At 40.1% G+C, this 21,422-nt stretch overlaps 1 protein-coding gene and 1 pseudogene across 3 annotated transcripts; one reads left to right on the top strand and one right to left on the bottom strand.

The window, feature by feature from the left end:
• Positions 1 to 320: 320 nt before the first annotated feature.
• On the bottom strand, positions 321 to 8,725 carry ASB8 (ankyrin repeat and SOCS box containing 8). 3 transcript variants are annotated; one of them, XM_058558399.1, is made up of 4 exons: positions 8,659 to 8,725; positions 5,870 to 6,033; positions 4,095 to 4,199; positions 321 to 2,242 (listed from the first exon to the last, which is right to left on the bottom strand). In XM_058558399.1, the coding sequence occupies exons 2-4, from the start codon at positions 5,996 to 5,998 to the stop codon at positions 1,610 to 1,612; spliced, it is 867 nt and encodes a 288-aa protein (XP_058414382.1). In that variant the 5' UTR covers positions 5,999 to 6,033; positions 8,659 to 8,725; the 3' UTR covers positions 321 to 1,609. The 3 variants fall into 3 exon arrangements, with proteins under 3 accessions (XP_058414382.1, XP_058414383.1, XP_058414384.1); XM_058558400.1 differs by having other exon boundaries at positions 5,870 to 6,029; positions 8,659 to 8,710; XM_058558401.1 differs by lacking the exon at positions 5,870 to 6,033 and having other exon boundaries at positions 8,659 to 8,723.
• Positions 8,726 to 19,452: 10,727 nt separating this feature from the next.
• LOC131415552 (ERO1-like protein alpha) lies at positions 19,453 to 20,525 on the top strand (annotated as a pseudogene).
• The last annotated feature ends 897 nt before the right edge of the window (positions 20,526 to 21,422 follow it).

Below are 21,422 nucleotides of genomic sequence, written 5' to 3'. Positions count from 1 at the left end.
GAAGCAGCAGAGGTTCAAGGTTTACGAGGCGTGGGGGGGATTATCTCTAGTACAGCACTTGTGCTGGCTCTCCAAAGTATTCCTGCTGTACCCCGACAAGTTCTAAATAGTGACTGAGAAGGCTTGTCAGAGTCTGGAATTAAAGCAGCCAAATGCTCTTTGTACAGTTCTTTAAGAGGAAGGGAAATTAATAATAATAATGTCAAGCACTGTTATCACTGAATCCTCAACACAACCTATGATGGGGGTGGTGCAAACCCCATTTCAGAGTTGAGGACACTGGGGCTCAGGGTGATTAAATAATGTGGAGAAAGTAGGAACAGTAGAAACTGCCAGACTTGCTTTTAGAACTGTTTATTTCTTTTTTTCTTAAGTGAGCAAAAAACACCAACAGCAAAAGGACAAAAGCAGACATACTTTTTCAAATTAGCTGTGTCAGCAGATTCCGTTCATGTTTATGTGTAGTTCCCAATCAGTTTAAAAAAAAGTTTTTCAAATTTGCATACAGGTCATCTAAGATCAATAATAATTTGATCTAGTTTAGGAACATGAAAAGGAAGGGTATTGTTGACTATTGTTCACTAAAACAGATCCTTTTGGAGTAGGTGAGCCATCTAAAAAGAAGCTCTTAACGACGCTCTTTCCCTACTCCCCAACTCCACCAATGTCTTGTATAGATCAGTCAAAAGCAAAGGTTCCAAAACAATGGAAAGAAAAATAACTCCAAACTCTTAGTAGAGTGAGCTTGCTATAGGGAATGAAGAAGACCCACGGGAAAAGGCAGCCCAGCCCATCTCTTCTCCTAGAGCAGACACCTCCGCCTACGGTTCCGGAAATGCCTGTGAAGCCATTAGAGCAAACTGGCTTTCTGGAAGAGAGAGAACTGCACTAGAAGAAGAGTTCTAAGGACTGCTTAGAACCTGCTATCTCGTCTACTGTGTGGAAAACAGCAAGACAATCTTTCTGAAATGACATTGCTGCACTACTGTAACCCTTGGGCACACCCATGGAAAAGAGGCAAAGGCTGCTGTTTTCTTTGATGATGAAAAGGGGGGCCAGTCCCTTCTGAACACCCCATGATGTGGCCCTCTAGGGCTATCTTGCAGCCCCAATTCTGAATCTGCACACCATTTGATGTTGTAGTATCTTCATCTTTGGGCCACAATTGTTAGCTGGAATTTTCTTAAACTTCTTCACAGATCAACTAAAATGCTTCTAGAAGGATTCTTCTGAAACATTAATCATGTCCCCAAAGGAAAACCAAACACACGCTCTTTAAATACTCTTCATCTTCCTAGAGAAATTTAGTTGCACTGTTGACTTTTTCCCTAAAGGGGAGGGTGGGGGAGACCTCTTCTTTTGCAGGGTACGATATAAAAAGCCATGAAAGCAATAAACAGAAAACACAAGTGAGGGATTTTTCTTTTGTTTGGTTGCTTGGTTTGGGGAGGGGAGGTGATGTAGAAGTTACTGTTGTGACACATTGCGTCGAAATATAAACCACACAACAGGAACAACAGCTTTTCCTGTTTTCTAAGACAAAGACAGTGCTGCAGGGAAAAATCTCACCCAGAGTTCTCTGCGTGATGGTGCAAATGTCTCCTCCAGGCTATTCTACAAGTAACAGGTATTCCTTCAGAGAAGCTGGCAGTGGAAGGCCCTTCACTGCATCTGGCAGATACTGGAGTCCCAGGCTACGGCGCACAGCATAGCGAGAGAGAGTTTTTAGAGTTCCTGGGGCTGAGCACAGAACAGTCAGTTTTTCACATAGCTGCTGGTCTTTGGCCACTTCTCGTGGCATGGTACCATTTTTCCTTAATTCAAAGTGTCCAACAGCTCTGTGGAGAAGCTCAAAGCAAGAGTCCTCTTTCTCAGTTCCAAGTCCCCTGACTAGCAGAGCCACCAGGCGGGAGATGGGTGTCTGGCCTTTTAGGTTGATGACTCTGACCTCTGCACCATAATCAAGAAGGATGCTTACACTCTCAAGATTTCCCTTCATGGCAGCCCAACTGAGTGGGGTATCATTGTTGTAATCCAGGGCATTGACAGAGGCCCCACTCTCTAGGAGGGCCCGCACACACTCAGCATTGTTCTTAAAGGCTGCCCAGTGAAGTGGGGTGTCTCGGTTGCCATCCAGTGCATTGGGGTTTGCACCATACTCCAACAGGACCTCCACACAAGCTTCATCTTTCTCAGCTGCATAGTGGAGGGCCGTTCGGTTGTAACCATCCAGGGCATTCACCTGTAAAGAGAGAGGAACTATATTATAGTAGACAGAGTATTCGGAGGAAGACAGGTGGGCAAAGAAGCTTGCATGTGTTTATCTACTACCTTTGCTATGTAATGTTCTGAACAAGAGGGTCAACATGCACTTCCCAGGGAGTCTTGGTGGTCAAGAGGGAGACATGACAGGAGCTTAGCAAATAGGAAAAGAATTGTCCCCCAAACAACGAACACTCTATTATGTGCGTTGATTAGCTGGCCTGCCTTATTTTGATTTTTGCTGCTATGTTCTTATTTACTATTCACTAGAATCTCTACCATGGAGTAAGGGGTAAAGAAAGAGAAGATGAAGACTAAGTCCTTGTAACTAGTCTGAAAGACATTTATTGGAAAGCAGCTTGAATTTACTAGCTGGAGTAAAGGTTTTGGAATATGTTACTTACTCCGACTCACTCTATCCTGTGGCTAATGACAACCAGACTGAAAAATAGTCAGGCCAGACTCTGCCCATGTAGCTTGGCTGTGTTCTTTATCCATGTAGAGAAGCTCAAATTGTTAATCCAAGTCAGCCCCTTGCAAAAATATGCTATGAGGTCACAAGAGAACCTGGATGAAAGCATGTAGAGGAAAGAGCACAAATCTGCCAGTGCTGGAAAAGCAGCTGGCTTGCTAAAAATCAGCATCACCCATAGGTTTTGAAGGCTACAAAGACTTCAAACCCAAATTTATAAATAGCATTATCTTCCCCCATAAAATGCAATAAAAACTGATTTAACTGAGTTTAACCTTCTATTTAGCTAAAAACTTTTTTTTTTCCAGGATATTTTCACTTTCATCACTGGCATTAATCACTGGCTTTCATTTCAGGGTCACTCACAAAAGTTATGAAATAGATAATGACAAGTAGAGAATAACATGGGTTTGCGGAGATGAGGATGCTGGGGCTGGCCCCTTAGGCTTACTGACCAGTGTGTCTGGGACCTGCACGCCATCTTCATGGCATGTCTGATTCAAATAGCACCTCAGCATATGCACCTTCAAGATTGCTCACAAATAGTCAAAACTGCTAATTTATTTAACAAGCACTTACTTAGCAATTATTACATGCCAGTGTTCTAAACACTTTACAACCTGATGAAGAAGATACTATTATCATCACCACTTTACAGATGGGGAAACTGAGGCAAAGAAAGGTTAAGTAACTTGTTCAAGGCCACATAACTGGAAGTAACAGAGCTGAAATTTAAATCCATGAAGTCTGACTCCAGAGTCTATTCTTTTAAAGATTCATTATATTCTCCTGCTTCTTGCTAATGCCAACATAAATTAATCTATGCTTTTTATGTTAAGATACTCACATTAGAAAGAAGACAGGAACAACATATTCTAAAACAGAAAATAATTAGTGGGCAGAAATAGCACAAGTAGCCGATTCCTGAGGAAGGGATTGCCTAATGATATTTATCTCCCAGTGACAGTGGTATTAAAAGTGCACGTCTCACAGCAGGTCTCAAATGGTTTAGATTTAATCAGAATTGAGGAGCCTCTGCACTTACAGCTCCTGGACAGTCAACAGGCAATGAGAGGATTAAATGGAAATAAAAACAACCCAAGAAGGAAGGCTGGGAGAGAAAGGGGAGATAAAATTCCCTCTTCCTGGAGCCATGGACAGCTTAAGAAAGAAAGCAAAGGAATGAAATCCTTAGGATCATTTTATGTATTTATGATTACATTTTGCTTTAATATTGGCTATGCCAATGCTACCATGAGCCAGAAAGTGGGAAGAGATGGGAGAAGAGACAAGAAATTTTAAGAAAATGTGAAGCTCAAGTTTTAGTAAATCATTAATGTGACAGTGTTAAAAACATTACCTCAGCTCCTTTTTCCAGGAGTAACTCCACACAGTCAGCATCCGACACCATGCAGGCACAGTGCAGGGGCTTCAGTGTGCCGTGGGTGCAGTTCACATCTGCTCCCTATGGGCAGAGGAAACTTCAATCAGTGTGCTCACCGAGCAGGATGAGACTCAGAACTGAGTCCGGGGGGGGGGGGAAGAGGGTCTAACTCTGACCATACTGTAAACATACTACTGGTCCCAGTTTCTATCCCTATTACAGTCATGCGCTGCATAATGACGTTTTGGTCAACAATGGACTGCATTCACGATGGTGGTCCCATAAGATCAGTACCATATAGTCTAGGTGTGTAGCAGGGTATAGCAATAGGTTTGTGTAAGTACACCGATGATGTTTGCACAACGACAAAATTGCCTAACAACACGTTTCTCAGAACATATCCCCATCATTAAGCGATGCATGACTGTAATTAAATAATATTATAATGCTAATATCCAAATCAAGAGAATACGCTGAAGATGAATGAAAGGAATTGTCAATTCCTTAGATAAAGTTATTAAGTTTCTCCACAAGGTAGCCTTCAAGATTGTCATTTGGACATCACTGGGGATATAACCTTATGTGTAAAAGCAGTGGGAACCTTATCATCAGGCAGGAAAGCTGGAAAAGCAAGCCACTTTCTATGGCCACCATGCTCTGAAAAAGTCAGGAAAGTGAGTCTGTCAGACTGAAGCCAGGAGACTGGCATGTTCTTTCTGCCATTCAACAGATGACTGTCACTAATAGTAAGGTCATCTTAACACTATCTTTTTGTTTACAAACATCTTCAAAGTAGCCTCATGGTATCAGCATTCCCTGCCACGTAGCCCCTGCTGGTACTTCTGTCTCTAATATGATAAAGGAGATGGAGATACCACAGTCAGACCAAAGTCACTGGATGACTCAGCAGCAGAGCTAGAATTAGAACGTGACAAAGTTTCTACTGCTGAGTCTTCTGATACCACTTCTGCTGAGAACAAGCTAATGCTGTATGACTTTCTTCTCACACCTGTGCCATACAACTCTGAAGCAGCTACAGAGCTCCAGGCTGTAAATAAGGATTCTATAAGTTGTTAAAAAGAATGCACAGAAGTAACCATCTGGATGCATTTTGCAGTGATCAAAAAATTACCCTGTAACTTCTCTTCAACAGGAATAATATACAGAAAAAGGTATCAAAGACCTTCTAGGATACTAGTCATATAACAGAATTACTGAATAGCAGTGATTAGGTAGCAGATAGTTAAGGTGTTTTCTTAAGTCAGAAGTTACCATGCATTTTAGGGGTTGATAATCTCTACAGAACTAGAAGTGGCAACTGTTGTTAAGACAGAAGGCAAGTGATAGCTCTCTAGGTAATTATCATAAACCACAAGGATTTGAAAACCACTTCTGCTTTGCTCGCCTCCCTCCTCCCTCTGTACCACATATGTAGAAGACTTTGAGCTTGCTGGATCCCATATGTACCATATCCAAACAGAGATTTTACAAAGAACATGAGACCAGGGTTATCTAGAACATATTTCCTGAAGAAAATATCAGATGCACAAAGCGAAAGGGAGAGGGGAAGAGAAGCAAAGCACAGGGAAAATATATTGTAATGGTCAAGTTAATACATTTAAGAAGATTGTAAAAACTCTTTGTGATCTTGTGCTGAGTCAAAGCCGCAAATCTGTAATCTATTAGGATTCCCCAGGAACCTTCCCACTTAACCTCCCAAAGGACTCTTGTGTCAATAACAGCACACTCACCCCTCTGATGAGGTCCTCTACATTATCATGTGGGAAGGACCGAATGGCAGCGATTGTTCGGATTAAGCGCTCTGAGAGAGAGTATTTGCTCTGAATGCTCTGCATAATATACCACATACTGGAACTCATCAAGGCTCAGAGTATGTTCACATGCTCCAAACTGCCTGAAACGAAGAAGTTTTAGGCATACACAAGATCACTGGGCATACATGTCCTTAGAGTCAGGAGTTCTCTGAGGCCTTCCCAATACTAAAAGCAGATTTCAAAGAGATCAGTGATTAATGAACATCATTTTTTCTTAATCATAAGGAAATAGATTATAATAGTTGCTTAGGGAGCTGGGTAAACCTGGATACAAATGCTCTGACCCTCGGAACCTCAATTCTACTCTCTGACCTGGTCTAGCACAAGATTTCCCCAAGAGGCCCAAAGACCCCCCAAGGAACTCTGTGGTTTCAGAACAAAACTAGGCAAGGAAGGAGAGTTTTTAAGGCTGAAGGTGCCGTGAAACACTCTTTTCCTCCTCTGAATTTTGTGGTCTTTATTATCAGCACCACCTTTAGGTTACTTGTTACATTTGGCCTTGCACTATAGTTATGTTCATATTGTTTCTCCGTTTAAATTGTAATCAGTTGGAAGGCAAGGCCCTTGTCTTCTACTTTTTTGCCCATGTAAGGACAGCCACAGAGTCTCACAAAAAGTAGGTATTTAATAAATATTGGTTGATTGACTAAAGGGTATGGAAGTGATTGTTACCTGTGAGAAGAGAGGGAAAAGGCTATGGAACAAATACATCTATGTTAATAATCACAAGACATCTGTGAAATAGTTTTAAATGTCTTCAGCAAAGAAAGAATGGGAACTATTTGAGGTAATATTCTAAAATGAGGAAGGAACGCACAAGTATAATTACTCTGGAGCCATCTATATAAAATTAGAAAAATAATTAAAAGTTCACACCAATGACATATGCTTGCAATTGTAGGAAAACAAGCAGATTTAAAAGTGCAAAATGAATTAAAAATTTCAATAACTGGCTGTTTATGACAACTGAGAAATAGATTTCGGCAAATATATGTTGAAACTACAACAAGAGAGTTCTAGGATGGAAGAAGAAAATAATGCAGTATATTTAATTCAACTATGATAAAACTTTTGACTGTATAAGAGCAATATACTAGTTGGAGAACATTTAAAATTACAGCAAACAAGGCGGAGCATTTCTATGAAAAATCATATATCAAAAACTTTAGAGAAAATGTAGCATGCAGTATCAGCTCTCTAGGTGTAACTGTTTAGGAATTCCTGTTCGTACTAAACTATAAGCTCCTTGGGGGCAAATATAGTGTTATTTTCAATAGTGCCTGGCACATGGCAGGTTCTCAATAAATATCTGTTGAACCAATGTAAAGCTTATTACTTTGGATCCTAAAAAATTCAAGACTTGTCGCAATTAAACATGTTATGCATATGATGATTACTAAGAAAAAAATCCTAAAATTATTTTGGTCATTTCATACTATGCAATTTTTGCTTTTTGTGATGGAGTATCTCCTTATACATTATGTAATATACCATAAACTCTAATAGTTTCTATTTTGCTAATCAGTAGACATTTATCTGTTTAAAATGTATACAGTACTAATTAATAGAAAGCAAGTTAAAAATATTCAATTCATAGGTATCAATGATTCAGATTGGGTATCCTTTCCCCCTACTTTATTATGAATGAATAAGCTTATACATTTGTTTATATGTCTCTTTGAAATTTTCTAGATAGTTTAGACTTGGCATATGTTTTAATCTCTCCAGCAGCCACTAAACTCCTCAGAGACAAGGGTCTGTATCTTATACTTCTTTGTTGCAAGGAAAAAGGGAAAAAAGGCAGAATTGCATTTGAGTCAGCGATTCCAAGAATGGGGGCAGAAGACAGAGCCTCTCAAGTGGAAGGCTTAGACCAAAGTGGTGCTGTAAACCGTTTCTGGGCCATGGTAATCAGAAGAAACGAAACCCTGCAATCATGTTTGGGGCACTCTTGGACTCCCGGCTAGGAACTCCTAACTCAGAATATGACCAGTGGTCCTCTGCTGCTGCCTCGAAGCTCCTGGTGAAGAGTGAAACTTCGAGGCACAATGACAACACTCTGGAAGGGTCAACACTGTCAGGAAGGGTCAAGGAAATCTAAACTCGACCTATCTCTGGACGGTAGCCCGTGCACGGTTTGACCCCAAGTGGCCCCTTTCGTCTGCTGGAGCTGAAAGCCCTCTCTCCCCCGTTTTCTTTCACTTCGATCCAGAGAAAACACCAAGGGATTTTTATCGCGAAGCTAAAAGCAAACGGGAGAGAGGCGACATTCAACCGCTCCGGTGCTAGCGAGGCCCCGGTTCCCGCCCGGGCGGGGAGACTCTCGGGCAGCCAGAGGCGCCCCCAGCCCCACCGCACCTGCTGGGGGAGGGCTCGCAGCAGCTTTGTCTCGCCGAGGCTAAGGGGCGGAGGGCAAGGGCAAGAAATGCGAGGACGTGTGGTGTCACTTTCCACGAGTGCTCCCCAAAGATCGCAGCAATCCCGGCAGGTCTCTTGGGGCCGGTACTGAAAAGGGGTCGCACAGTCTGCGCCGGGGGAGCCCCAGAGGCGGACCAACCCCCGCCCCGATCTCCCAAGGCCGGGAACGATGTCTCTGCCTCGAGGGCTCGCGGACCCAAGAGAGGAGTGGAGGATGCGTTACTGAGCGTAGTGCCCCGGGTTAGGGAACCTAGCTGCAGGTATTCCCGCAGCGAGGCCGCACTCACCGACCCGCGGGGCCGAGCTGGCTCTTGAAAGCCGCTGTCAATTCGTGACCCGGAAGCAGAAGTTGTCTCCAGCTGGCCCCCCGCTGTTTACAGGCTGCGAAGCGCGACTAGAAAGGGCGCCTGCGCACTGACCAGTGTCCATAGGCGGGCCGCGCCTGCGCAGACTCGTGAAGCAGCCTCCATCCTACCAATTAACCGGGTACTTTCTCGTCTCGTCCGGAGGCTTTGAGCGCAGGCGCAATGTGGTGCTCTCGGCCGCTGTGGAGCTCCACAGTGAGCTACAATGGGCAAAAAGCTCACCGGCCGGCCTGTTGGACCGAGTCTGTGGGGCTGCGCCTGCGTGGACCAGGCCTGCAGTGGGGCCGTCCCTGCCCTGCGCTGCTTCCCGCTGTGTGCATATGAGATCTGGCCTGGGCACCTTATTCTCCGATTATTCCCAAATTCGCTACACAGGTTCAGTTGCTTAGGAGACTAAACTGTTAGATGTGCCTTTGGCAAATAACACAGACTTCCAGCGTTATTCATAATATTGGAACGCATCTATGCTTCTTGGAACACTTCTGGATATTGTCCGCCCTTCCTCAAAGGGAACTATACCAAAGATAACCACCCAAGAGGTGTACAAGCACAAATGTTGAGGCCTGAAAAAGATGCACATGCTAACAATATCCCTTCCCACCCAGAGAGATGCTGACACCTCTGAGAGATGTGCTTTCCATTCCAAGCAAAAACATTTTGAAGCCAGCAGCACGTAGTGGTGCATGCAAAGAGTGAAGCAGCCCACAAAGGCAGACCGTAAGTGCGGTGCTTTACCCGGCAGCCTGTTTAACCACTGAGTACCCCAGCGACCACTCCCCAAGGCTTGCTCTAAGCAACAAAATCTAACCAGTTTGAAAGTAAAGCAGGGCCCAGGTAGTTCACGTACATCAGTGAGGAGATGGCTCATGCTCTGTCTGTGGAGTGAGCCTCCTCTGAGCTCCAAGGGCAAAGGATTTTTGCCATGCAGGAACATGTCCTCCCACCTCCCGCCACTCTGCTGTGGGGAGGTTGTCCAATTTTTCAAAAGAAGCTAAAAACCAGATTTTTTAAAAAAGTGAATTCTCCCAAATTGCAAATGTTGGCAACATTTTTTTTTTAAGAATCATTTTTAAAAGCAGGCAACATTCAGACTGCAAACCATCAATTCCAGACTCTGGATTAAAGGCTGCTTTGGTCATTGGCAGCTCTGTGGAAGAGGGGCTTAGCGGCACCCGGCTAACTGGGAGAGGGTCCGGGGAGTTGACTTGAAGCTGTAGCTACATGTTAACTACATTGTTTTTAATTCATAGATTTACTTGGGAAAGCTTGAAGGAACCTGCATGAGATTGTATGGAGGCTAGAGTTCCCCATCCCCAACTACTCGAACTACTCTAAGGCATTTGACCAAATTCAGTGAATGGAAACAGTTTGATTCTGTGCCCATTGCTTCTAAACCAGAAATCTGTATCAGGGCTCTAAAGGACATTAAACCTCCAAACACAGAGGCAAGAGATACTTGTGTTGGTGCTGATCCAAAATGGGGGAGTTCGTTCTGTGAACCTAAGTCCTTCCCGGTCACCAGCAGGGAAGATCATAGGAAAAGTCAAGCCACCCACATGCCTCGTCCAGACCTAACCTCATTTCAGTCAGTACCTCTCAAACTCCCATGCCTGTGTCTAGGACTGTGTGACTCACATTAATAGTCCAACGGTATATTCTCCCCAGACCCTTGTGGATCCTACTTGGCTGGGGAATTAAGGAGAAGAGAGGCAGAAATGTAATAAATTCCATTCCATGATGCCCTGGGCCCGGGCCTGCTAAGCCTCCCTCTCTCTGGATCAAGGAAGGAGATGCTCCACTTGGCACCACCCATGGCTTTCTCCAAGTGGAGCATAAGCTTCACACAACTGACCTGTTGAGGGGTTGGCGACTGCTTCTTTGGCTTTCATCTTATTAAGTCTAGCTCTCTGGGCCCAACACTGTGTCTCAGAGAATCCACTGCAGAAAAGAAGGCAGTCCCCACCACTGATCATATCAGCAGGAATGATAAAGTCAAAGGACCCAGCAAATGAAAGTACTGGACACTAAGAGTGGTATCCATCCCTTCTCTGATGTTCCACAACTTGGCAGCTCTTGTTCAATGTCATGTGCCAACCAGGGTGGTAGAAAGAGAAACCAGAGTACCGAAGACCTAGGTTTTTGTTCTGGCTCTGAGATTGATAGTTATTTCATTCAGTTTCTTTGGGCATCAGTTTTCTCACTTGTAAAGTAAGAGCATTGGCTGAAATAATCTCTAAATATCCTTCTATTTCTATAAATTCTGAATCTACCTAATTCCTAAGCAAAACTTTCTGCTTCTACAATTTTTACTCCCTAATCCAAATAAAAACAGCTTTATGGCTATCATAATACTGCTATGTTAATGGGACTTGTGAAGGCCCCATTATAATTCAATTAATTATAAAATGGCAAAGTCTACATAGTTTCTGTTCCTTTTTTGCTTCTGGCACTTCTTTTCTAAAGCAGGGTAAAGACAGCACTTGTTCCCAGCTTCAATTTTTTAATGTTATTTGTATTATAAAAATGTTCAAGTATACCAAAAAACTAGACAGAATAGTGTGTTGAACTCCTTATACCCATCACCTATATTTAACACATTAGCATTTTGCCAATTATTTTACATCTAATTTTTTGTTTCTTTGCTGTTTTGTCCAGCTTTAGGGTTTGGAAATAAACTACTCAGACAATATTCACAGTTCTTGCAGCTTTTGGGGAAATTTTTTTCAAGAAAGTTTGATTTGACATCCCATAAGTTTTCTAAAAACCTGAACTATCTCATGTTTATTTATCCATTTCTTCCTTGAAAAAAGATGAATTTTTTTCCCTGTGTTGTCTCATCTCTTAAAATTTCTTGGTTGGTAAATGCTAAGGTGTATAAATTCTGGGAAACTCCCAGCATCTTATGAATATAAGAATGATTAGTTTTGCAGTGAGTGATAAAATAGGCCATCCATAAAGATTCTTTTATAGTGTCTCTGAGAAGCCACTGCACAACCAAAGGAGGTTTCAGATTCTTTCATTCACACATCCATCAAACATTTACTGGGCCTGCTTTGCTCCAGGCTCTGTGCTTAGCAGTACAGGGAAGATAGAGATGGAGAGACACATTCCCTTATTGTCAAGGGTTAGGAGACAGATTTGTAAATAGTTGATTTCAATTAGTGATCATTATTTCAATAAAGTTTTTATGTAGTAAGTCAATGTTGAAGAACAGTTGTATTTTACAGTGAGATCAAGAGAGTGTAGAAAGAAACAGTCTGTGAAGAGGTTTCTTGCAGAGAAATTTGTTTGTGCTGTTAAGTTCCCACCCTTTTTCCACTCAGAGCGAGAGGTAGTACTGGTGCTGCATCCCTCTTCTCAAGCCTAAAGAGGGGCTTCTGTGGGACCAGAGAACTTGGACGCTGTTTCCCATAGTTGTAAAAGACAGAGAACTGCACTGACTCTTGCCTGTAAATTAAAGAGGGCGGTAGCTACAAAGCAGGGGTGGCTGCGCTGGGATCCGCCAGTACTCCTAGATTCGGTAGGGATGATGAATGCGTAAATGTTTCCCTGGACAGATATGGGCCATGTAAATGACAGTCAGCATGGGGTTACCTCTGCTCTATTCAAAAGGGCTGTCCAGAGGTGTGGAGGGACCCAGTGACCAGAAGCTAGAGATGAACACAGGAATCCTAGAACCCACAAAAGTTGTTGCAGGCAACCACCTGCATCTGTCTAGGCCAAAGGGACTCAAGTGAGAGGTATCTAATGATGGGAATCTCCAAAGAACCTTTAAAAGCACCTTACAAGAAAAAGAGTCAACTTTAACCATCTGCTAGACCCAGGTAGTACAAACTCATTGTATCAAAACAGAAGTGCCCTATTCCCTTAGCTGTCCTGCCTCCTCCCACTTTTACACAGCAGATCAAATAGCAGTTACCTGGTACGTTGAGGGGAAAGCTGAACGAAAGCAGCCACCAGCCACAGGAGGCCTTATGTGGGAAAGGGGGAGAAGGAGAAGTCTTAGACTAATACCTTAGAATGAAGACTGAAGTATTTGATTATCATCTTGAACTGGAAACATTCTAACTACAAAATCAAGACTCTCTTTTTTGGCTTAAAGTGACTGTTACTTAAAAGATTGTTAGTTATTGAAGAATGAACCAAAGAGTTAGGGAATCTGCCCAATTTTCTGTTCAGGGAGAGGGGAAGATTATCTCCTCCCAGTAAATATTTTTAAAAGATGGAAAAAGCCAAAAAATAAAGTGGTATTTTGAGCACATCCCATGAATCTTGCATTCAATATCCCAACTCCATCTCTATACATTCAAGTGTGTTATTACTGATCTTCATGTTTTGATTACAAGTGATTCCCTGAGTTGTTTTTGGTTTTTAAAATGTGTTGTGTCTCTCATAAGACTTTTATTTTTCTTCTCTCCCCTGCTAATTCTAGTTCTGCTCTCAAGAAGTGTTCATTAGATGGTGTTGATTGACAGTACAACTAGTGTTCCTATTTTCAGACCTTGGCACGAACTTGAACTAGAAATTTGATAGTGATGTTTTGCTTGTAACGATTGCTGCTATCACTGTTCAGCACATATTAGTAGCCAGTCTCCGTGGGTAGACGCCATTGAGCTGTCCTAAGTTACAGATCTGGGTGTCTTGCTCTTTTGAGCATTGTAGCTACCTCATGGTCACAGGCTTTTGTGCAATTCCTTTTTGGAGTGGAAAACTCCTTTCTTCACCTGCTAGCTCCAAACCCTTTCCTGATTTTGAGTGTGATCCTCTAGAGTGACAGTGTGCTGGAGGAGAGGAATTCTGCCTCGCAACCTCTCAAGTGGTACCACAATGCCTTTCACAATAGTTTTCTGGCTTCTGGCCAGAACTCATCAATTACTAATCCATCTAAAAAGGTCTCGTCTGTCTTCAGGGGCCACATGGCTGATGTTTATAGCAGTTTTCCTGACACCCTTCCTAGAGTAAGAAGTGATTCCTTCCGGATAAGCTCTTCTCCCATCACCAAAGAAAAAGAAAAGAACCAAAAGGAAGTTTAAGGTACCCTAAGAGTGAAGGAGAGAGAGGGGATAGGACAAAGTTAACAAAGTAGGGTGAGAAAATAAGATCCATGTCAGGCTGGTTGCAAAAAAATAGCTTTCCTTCATTAATATAATAGTGTATTTTCCCTTTACTTTGAATTTCTTCAATTTTTAGGGTTATGGCTTACAGCGTATTCCTTGTTTTAGAAACAATGTAAAATCATGCAAACACCATAAGGACCAAGGTTCCAGTTCTGATAGTAGCTCTAGTCACTTTACCTGTCTAAGCAAGTTATATTATTGAAGTCTCAGTCCACTGATCTGTGCAACAGGATGAGAGTAACAACACCTACACAATGGTAAATTTCACAAAACTTAGATCATATTTGTGAAAAGTTGTTTTGTAAACTACATAAATGTAGGTTCTTATCTATGTCATCTTTGTATTTTGTATTTGTTCCAGGAGAATACCAAATGTCTAGTCCTCCCAGTTACATGGCTAAGCACCCCTAAGGCAGGGCTCGGATTTCGTGCACTCACCTCCCCCCAGAGCCACAGTCCCAAACACACGGTAGGTATTAGATAAATGCAGACTGGATTGAACTGAAGCAAACTGACCTCCCAAAGACAGGAATAGTGGGATGCCTGAGAAAGAAGTCAGAGGCACGTTTAAAAGGAAAATTGAAAGGAAGCTTTGGAAATAAAGCAAAGGAAAATTTAAAAAAAAGTTCAGAGAAATATAATGTAAGCCTCATGAAACTTTTTATACACTTAAAAATTGTCCTAGAGAAAGTAATTCAGCGAAGAAAAGAACAGTATTAATGTGCAGCAGGGGTAATCTCGCAAGATGTGGCATCAGGATTAAACAAGGACTCCTTTCAGAAACTGCTCAGAGGCAGACATGCCCTCAATACTCAAACTCTGCTCTTTTTCTTTTTCCTTTTAACTTTTCCCAAGTCTCAGGGAAACTTATGAATCATTGCGTTTTTTAAGTTAGATTTTCATCAATGTTTTACTATTTTTTTGGCCCTACGAGTTACCAATATTTTCCACTATCAGAAAAATTTTAAAACATTTTGAGACTTCATAGAGAAAGACTGCCTGAGGGATTTTGAAAAAAAAAAAAATAGTAAAATACAAATAACGATGATAATGATAATAACAAATAACAATGTTAATCATATTTAAATTACATATACATGATACTATTTTTCCAAGAATGTGGGCAGTAATAGCTAAATTACCTAGCAAACCAAGATTAGACTGGATAAACTCTGGCAGAAGAAATTTTAAGATTGTTCAAGGACTAGAAATTAACAGAAGAAATGCCCACTTGCGTGGTACCATTGGGTGGTCCAGACGGATCTGGAGGGTCCCACTAGTGAGAAAATGATTGGATTCTCTGAATCAATTTCAGGGGCTTGAGCAGCAAGTCATGGTTGATCTCAGAATTTTGTCTCTCTTGAGGCCTATGCCATTTCTAGTTGGAGTATGTCTCCCCCCGGAGGGGAAATAGGGAATTTGTTCCTTCAAGCTTCTTGCGCAGAGTTCAATGATTAGTTCTTTTGTTCATTCATTCATTCTTCCATTCATTCAGCAAATAATTATTAAATCCTATCACTGTGCTGTTCATTTTGATAGATGCTGTTGATCAACAGGGTCCCTGTCTCCAGGGAAATTATAGTTTAGTGTGAGAAATAAACATTAGTTAAAGAATCATCTGAATGCCTAAATAATCACAATAGTGGTAAGTTTTATAAAGGAAAAGTGTAGAGGGTAATATGACTAATCGTTAGAGGACCACAATAAGACTGGGAGGTCAAGGAAAACTTCCTTGAGCACAGACCTGGGAGATGAATGGGTACAACCAGATCAAAAGTGTGGAAGAGGTGCAGGGAGTGGGCTTTCCAGTAAGTGGACAAGAGTATTCAAAGATTCCTAGAGGGAAACAGCTTAGGAAGTTGGAAGAGGAGAAGAAGGCCAGAATGATAAGGATGTAAAGGGCACAAGGTGAGGCTGGAAAGGTAGGGATGCTCCACATCAGGCAGGCTCTTGGGGGATATGTTAAGGATTCTAAACTTTATCCCAAAAGAATAGGAAGCTATTGATAGGTTTTATGCAAGTGACATCATCATATCTGTGTTTTTAAAGGATCACTTTGGCCTTCTGATGAAAAACGAATTACAGAAGGGGCAGAGCAAGGATTAAAATAGGGAAAACAGCAGTTAAGAGATCAAGGCAAAAAGTGATGGGGGCTTGGACTAGGGTGGTGGGCATATAAAGGGAGAGAAGTGGGTGAATTTGAAATATTTTAAGTGCAGAATTGATAGGACTTGGTGATTGATTACAAGCTGAAGATGAGGGGGTACAGTTTGCCAAGAATGACTCCTATATTTTTGCTGTGTGCTCCTGGATGAATTGAACAGCCATTTACAAAGATAAGAACTGGAGAAGAAACAGGTGTGTGTGGGGAGGAGGGCGTGGATCTGATCAAAGAACAGTTCATGAAATATTTATTGAGGCTCCTACTATATGTCAGGCACTGTGTTTGTCACTAGACTCTGGAAGTTAAAAAGTGGAGGCAATACAGGATCTTGGTCCAAGAAACTTTTGGCTAATGGAGGATAATAATACCGTTAATGGATTATTTCAGTATAATACAGCTATGCAAGAATGAATAATGTCCAGTAGCAGCCCAGAAAAGAGGCACCTTAGCACAACCTGGTGGGTTGAGAGAAGACTTTTAGAGCAGATTATAAGTGAACAATGTCTTGAAGGATTAGAAGGAGTAAATAAGGTAAAGAAAGGTGGGAGTATTTTCCCCCAGGACAAAAGAAGGAATAGTTTATTTAGACTATCCATTCTGCTGAAAACAATTAAAATACTGGATAGAATATTAAAAAAAATTCTCCCTAACAGTGTCCAAGATGGTTTCAAATGGGATTCTTTAAAGACGTATAATCCCAATTCTATTCTAAAGCACAGAAAAAGGACAACTTCAAAAAATTTTAATGAGATAATTTAGCATTGAAACCAAAATCTGATAAAGATTGTACAAAAAAGAAAACTACAGACCAATCTCATTTATGAGATTGCATAAATGCATATCAATGCAAAAATCCTAAACAGAATATTAGCAAACGGAATCAAACAGTACATTATGTCATGACCAAATGGAAACTGTTTCAGAAATGCAAAGATGATTCAATGTTAGGAAATACATTAATATATTTAATAATATTATTACATATAAGGAGAAAAATCTTACAATTATCTCCATAGATGCTGGAAAAACATTTGAGAAAATTCAAGATGTATTCCTAAGAAAAAAGTAACTTCCAAAAAGGAATAAAAGAGTATTTTATTAACATTATAAAGCATCTTGCTTACGAGCATCTTATTTACTTCCTAGTTTCTTGGGAAAACACTGGAGGCATTCCTGCTAAGGTCTGAAACAAAACAAGGATACCCACTATTACTACAACATCTAATATGGGGTTGGAGATATTTGACACAGCATTGTTACAAGGAAAGCAATTAGACGTATGGGAATTGTAGATAATATGATGATGTGTCTAGAATATGAAAGCAAATCAGTGGAAACACTATTGCAAACAAAAAGATGATTCAGTAAGCTAGCAGGATATAAAAGCAATTTACAGAAGTCAATGTGCCTTGAAAATACAAGGAAGAACCAGTTAGAAGCCAACATAGAAGAGAACATCAAGATCCCATTTGTAATAGCAACCATAATTACAAAACGCCTAGGAATAAAGTTAACAAGAAATACGCAAAACTCTATGAGGAAACCTTATAATACCCCCCAAAGACACAAAAGTAGACTCAAGCAAATGAAAGACATAGCCTAAGAGAACTTGTAAATTTAACATAATTCCAATAAAAATTCTGTTTTTAATTTAATTTTTAATTTTTTTTAGTTAGACAAGTTGATTCTTAAGTTCACATGGAAAAAAATAAGCAAGAATATCCAGGAAAACTCTGAAAAGAAGAGCAATGAGGAGAGGCCAATCTTACCAGACATTTAAAATACCATAAAGCCTTCATAATTAAAATGGTGTAGAATTGGTGCCTGAATAGACAGACACACTAATGGAACATAATAGAAAGTTTGAGCAGTAATCCAGTACATAAAGAAATTTAATACATGATAATACATAGCAAAATAACAGCAAAAATGGACTTTTTAATAATTGCTGTTGAGACAAGCGGGTACTATTTGGTAAAAGGTAAGATTGGATCCATAGCTTATACTGCACAACAAGATAAACTCCACATGTGTCAGCTAACTAAACATTACGAAATGGAAATCCTATAATTATAGAAGAAAACATGGGTAGATTTCTATATAATCACTCATGGGTGTAGTGGAGAAAGCATTTCTATGACTCAAAATCTAGAATCAATAAAAGACATAAATCCTATTACATAAGATATTTTTTAAAAATTTCATGGCCCAAATACCATAAATAAGGCCAAAGACAAATGATTCACTGGACAAAATATTTGCAACTTATATCACAGGAAAAAGTTAATCTCCCTAATATATAAAGAGTTCCTAGAAATAAAAAGACATAAATCCAGTTGAAAAATGAGCACAAGACACGAACAGATAGTTTTAAAAAATTCATGCAAGTGGCCCTTAAAATGCTAAAATGTATACTCAACTCACTCAAAAAAGAAAAGCAAATTACATTACATTGAAATAGCATTTCTTACTGTGTTGGCAAAAATCCAAAAGTCTGAGAGCACATTTTGTTGCCAAGGCTCTGGAAAGAGACACACGGATATGCTACTGGTGGAAATGTAGAATGATACAGCCCCTAAGGAGGGAATTTGGTACTCTCTAACAAAATTACAAATAGATGCATTCACTCTTCAACTCAGCAACCACATTTTTAGGAATCTATACTAAAAGTGCATCTGTACAAATCTGAAATGATATATGCACAAGGTTATTCACTGTGGCATTATTTTTAACAGCAAAAGACTAGAAATAACCCAAATACCATTAACATGGAAGAGCTGAATTGTTAAATAACCTATGGTACATGGTGGAGTACTAAGAAGCTATAAACAGAATGAGGAATATTTCTATGTGTTGCTAGAGAATGACCGTCATTATATATTATGTGAGGCAAGGTGCAGAACAGTGTATATGATAGCTACTTTTTGTACAAAATGAAACATTGAAGGATAATCCAGAAACTAATAAAAATGGTTATTTATAGGAGGTGGAAAGGGGAAACTGGGATCAGGTGATAGAATGGAAGGGAGACTCCTCTGAGTATACCTTTTTACGTAGTTTTGACTTTAGAATCAGGTAATTATTTTACATATTCAAAAAGTAAGTTAAACCAAAAAAAGGAAACAAAAGCAATGCTTAAAATTGGAAGCAAGTGAAATAAATCTAAGTGTGTATGAGATTGGTAACATAACCAAGAAGAAGGACTTATTTCAAATGACTTTTGAACACAGGACTTTCTCCTTCCTAAGTGGGATATATGCTAAGAACAGAGCAAACTGCAAAGAACGCTTAAATTTCATTTTGTAGTTTTGTTGCTAGTACTAATATTGGTATCATGAAACTGTTTTATGTATATCATAGGATAAAGCGAATAAGTTCAGTGTAAGAAGTAATATAATGTAAAATCAATAAACTTAAAACTCGAGTGTTTAAATTAAATCTGCAAGCTACAGGTATTCTGAAGAAGGCAATAATTTCACTGAAGAATATGAACAAGCTGAACAATTTGGAGCTGTGGATGAATCTCTGAGGAAACACGGAAGACTGTTCTGCAGTGGGCCAAGCATGACGAGTCCTCAGAGAACTTCTGTGAAGCTGATGATGTATAGTACCCTGATACCGCATATGTAAATTGTTCTTAATCCTGAGCATTACATAGTTATAAGGGACCAGATGCTTGGAAGATAGGGAATATCATCATCTATGAAGAAAACTGTTTCAAGTCACAGACAATGAAAAGACCTTTAAATATTTTGGCTTCTGGTCAAGGGAAATGTGAAGAGAATATTTTTCACGGATGGCTAGAAGGTCTCCATGACAAAAAAAAAGGGGGGGAGATGGTATTCTACAGACTTATATCTGGACTACATGCAAGCGTTAATGTGCATTTGGGTGCAAGACAGCCTTTACTATATCTGTTGGAAAAGAAATGGGGAAACACATTACAAAATTTTCCCAGTGGGTTTGATGGAATTTTGACTGAAGGGGAAGGTCCCAGAAGGCTCAAGAACTTGTATTTTCTCTACTTAAAAAGAGTTAAAGCCTTTGTCTAAAGTGCTGCCATTCTCTGAACACCCAGAATTTCAACTATTCACTAGAAATGAAGTTTAAGATTCAGAAGACTAAGTTACTCTTGGAAATATTTCATGAAGTCAAATAATTTCTTTTGCATTTTTATGGAATTTTTTTTTTCTTGCTTGGGATAGAAAAAGGAGCAAGCTAACTAAAGGCGGACTTTAGGCTGTACTATAGAAATGTTTCAAAAATTACAGATTGTGTTGGTTGGTTTAAATGTCGACTGTGGGAAAATATTCAGAGTCAGGTTTGGGCACTGCTTTGAAGGTCTTGTTTTCAGAGAAATTAACAGCAAACATGCCAGAAAGTGGGCCCACTTATGAATTCCATCTAACCACACAAGAAAGAGTATCATTGTTGAAGGCATTTGGAAGAATTTCTACAGTGTGAAAGAAATGGAAAACTTCAGGAACTTGTTGCAAAATATTCATTAAAGACATGAGTTAAAATGTGCCTGTCTCTGGACAATGGGGGCCAAAGAGTGGAACTGTAATGACAGTTTGAAGTCAAACCTGTTATATAAAGCTATTTTTTTTTAACTTTTTTTTTATTGATGTTTTAATGGTTTTTAACATTGTGAAATTTTGGGTTGTGCATTTTTGTTTGTCCATCACCATATATATGACTCCCTTCACCCCTTGTGCCCACCCCCCACCCCCACTGCCCCTGGTAACCACAGTAGTTTTCTCTGTCCATGTGTTGGTTATATTCCACATATGAGTGAGATCATACAGTGTTTGTCTTTCTCTTTCTGGCTTATTTCACTTAACATAATACGCTCCAGGCCCATCCATGTTGTTGCAACATTGATCTCCATAATATATAAAGAACTCACACAACTAAACAACAACAAAAACAAACAACCCAATCAAAAAATGGGCAGAGGAAATGAAGAGACACTTCTCCAAAGAAGACATACAGATGGCCAATAGGCACATGAAAAGATGCTCAACATCACTAATCATCAGGGAAATGCAAATCAAAACAACACTAAGATACCACCTCACGCCCGTTAGAATGGCTATAATCACCAAGACAAAAAACAACACGTGTTGGAGAGGATGTGGAGAAACAGGAACCCTCATACACAGCTGGTGAGAATGCAAACTGGTGCAGCCTCTATATAAAGCTATTTTTATTAGAGGAAAATTGTATTGTTTAAGTAAATAGTTTTATTTTGTAATTGTGTTGAGTTAAAAAATGTAAAATATTATTGTGTAAAGTAATGCCTTGATAATATGGCACAAATTTTAAAGTTTAATATTGAATAAAATCAGGATTATCAAAATTTAAAATTTTCACAGGAGGAAATATAGTAAATTATATAGACT

Source organism: Diceros bicornis, chromosome 17, assembly GCF_020826845.1.
Source record: "Diceros bicornis minor isolate mBicDic1 chromosome 17, mDicBic1.mat.cur, whole genome shotgun sequence".
In the NCBI taxonomy this organism is placed as follows: Eukaryota; Metazoa; Chordata; class Mammalia; order Perissodactyla; family Rhinocerotidae; genus Diceros; species Diceros bicornis.
This window is presented reverse-complemented; position numbering and strand designations above follow the sequence as displayed.

Excerpts from the sequence above, each read along its gene's own strand:
- ASB8 (XM_058558399.1), bottom strand. The coding sequence starts at position 5,998 with ATGAGTTCCAGTATGTGGTATATTATGCAGAGCATTCAGAGCAAATAC. Across the intron at positions 4,200-5,869 it reads TAGAGGACCTCATCAGAGGG|GGAGCAGATGTGAACTGCAC; the intron begins GTGAGTGTGCTG and ends CTCTGCCCATAG. Across the intron at positions 2,243-4,094 it reads TCCTGGAAAAAGGAGCTGAG|GTGAATGCCCTGGATGGTTA; the intron begins GTAATGTTTTTA and ends CTCTCTTTACAG.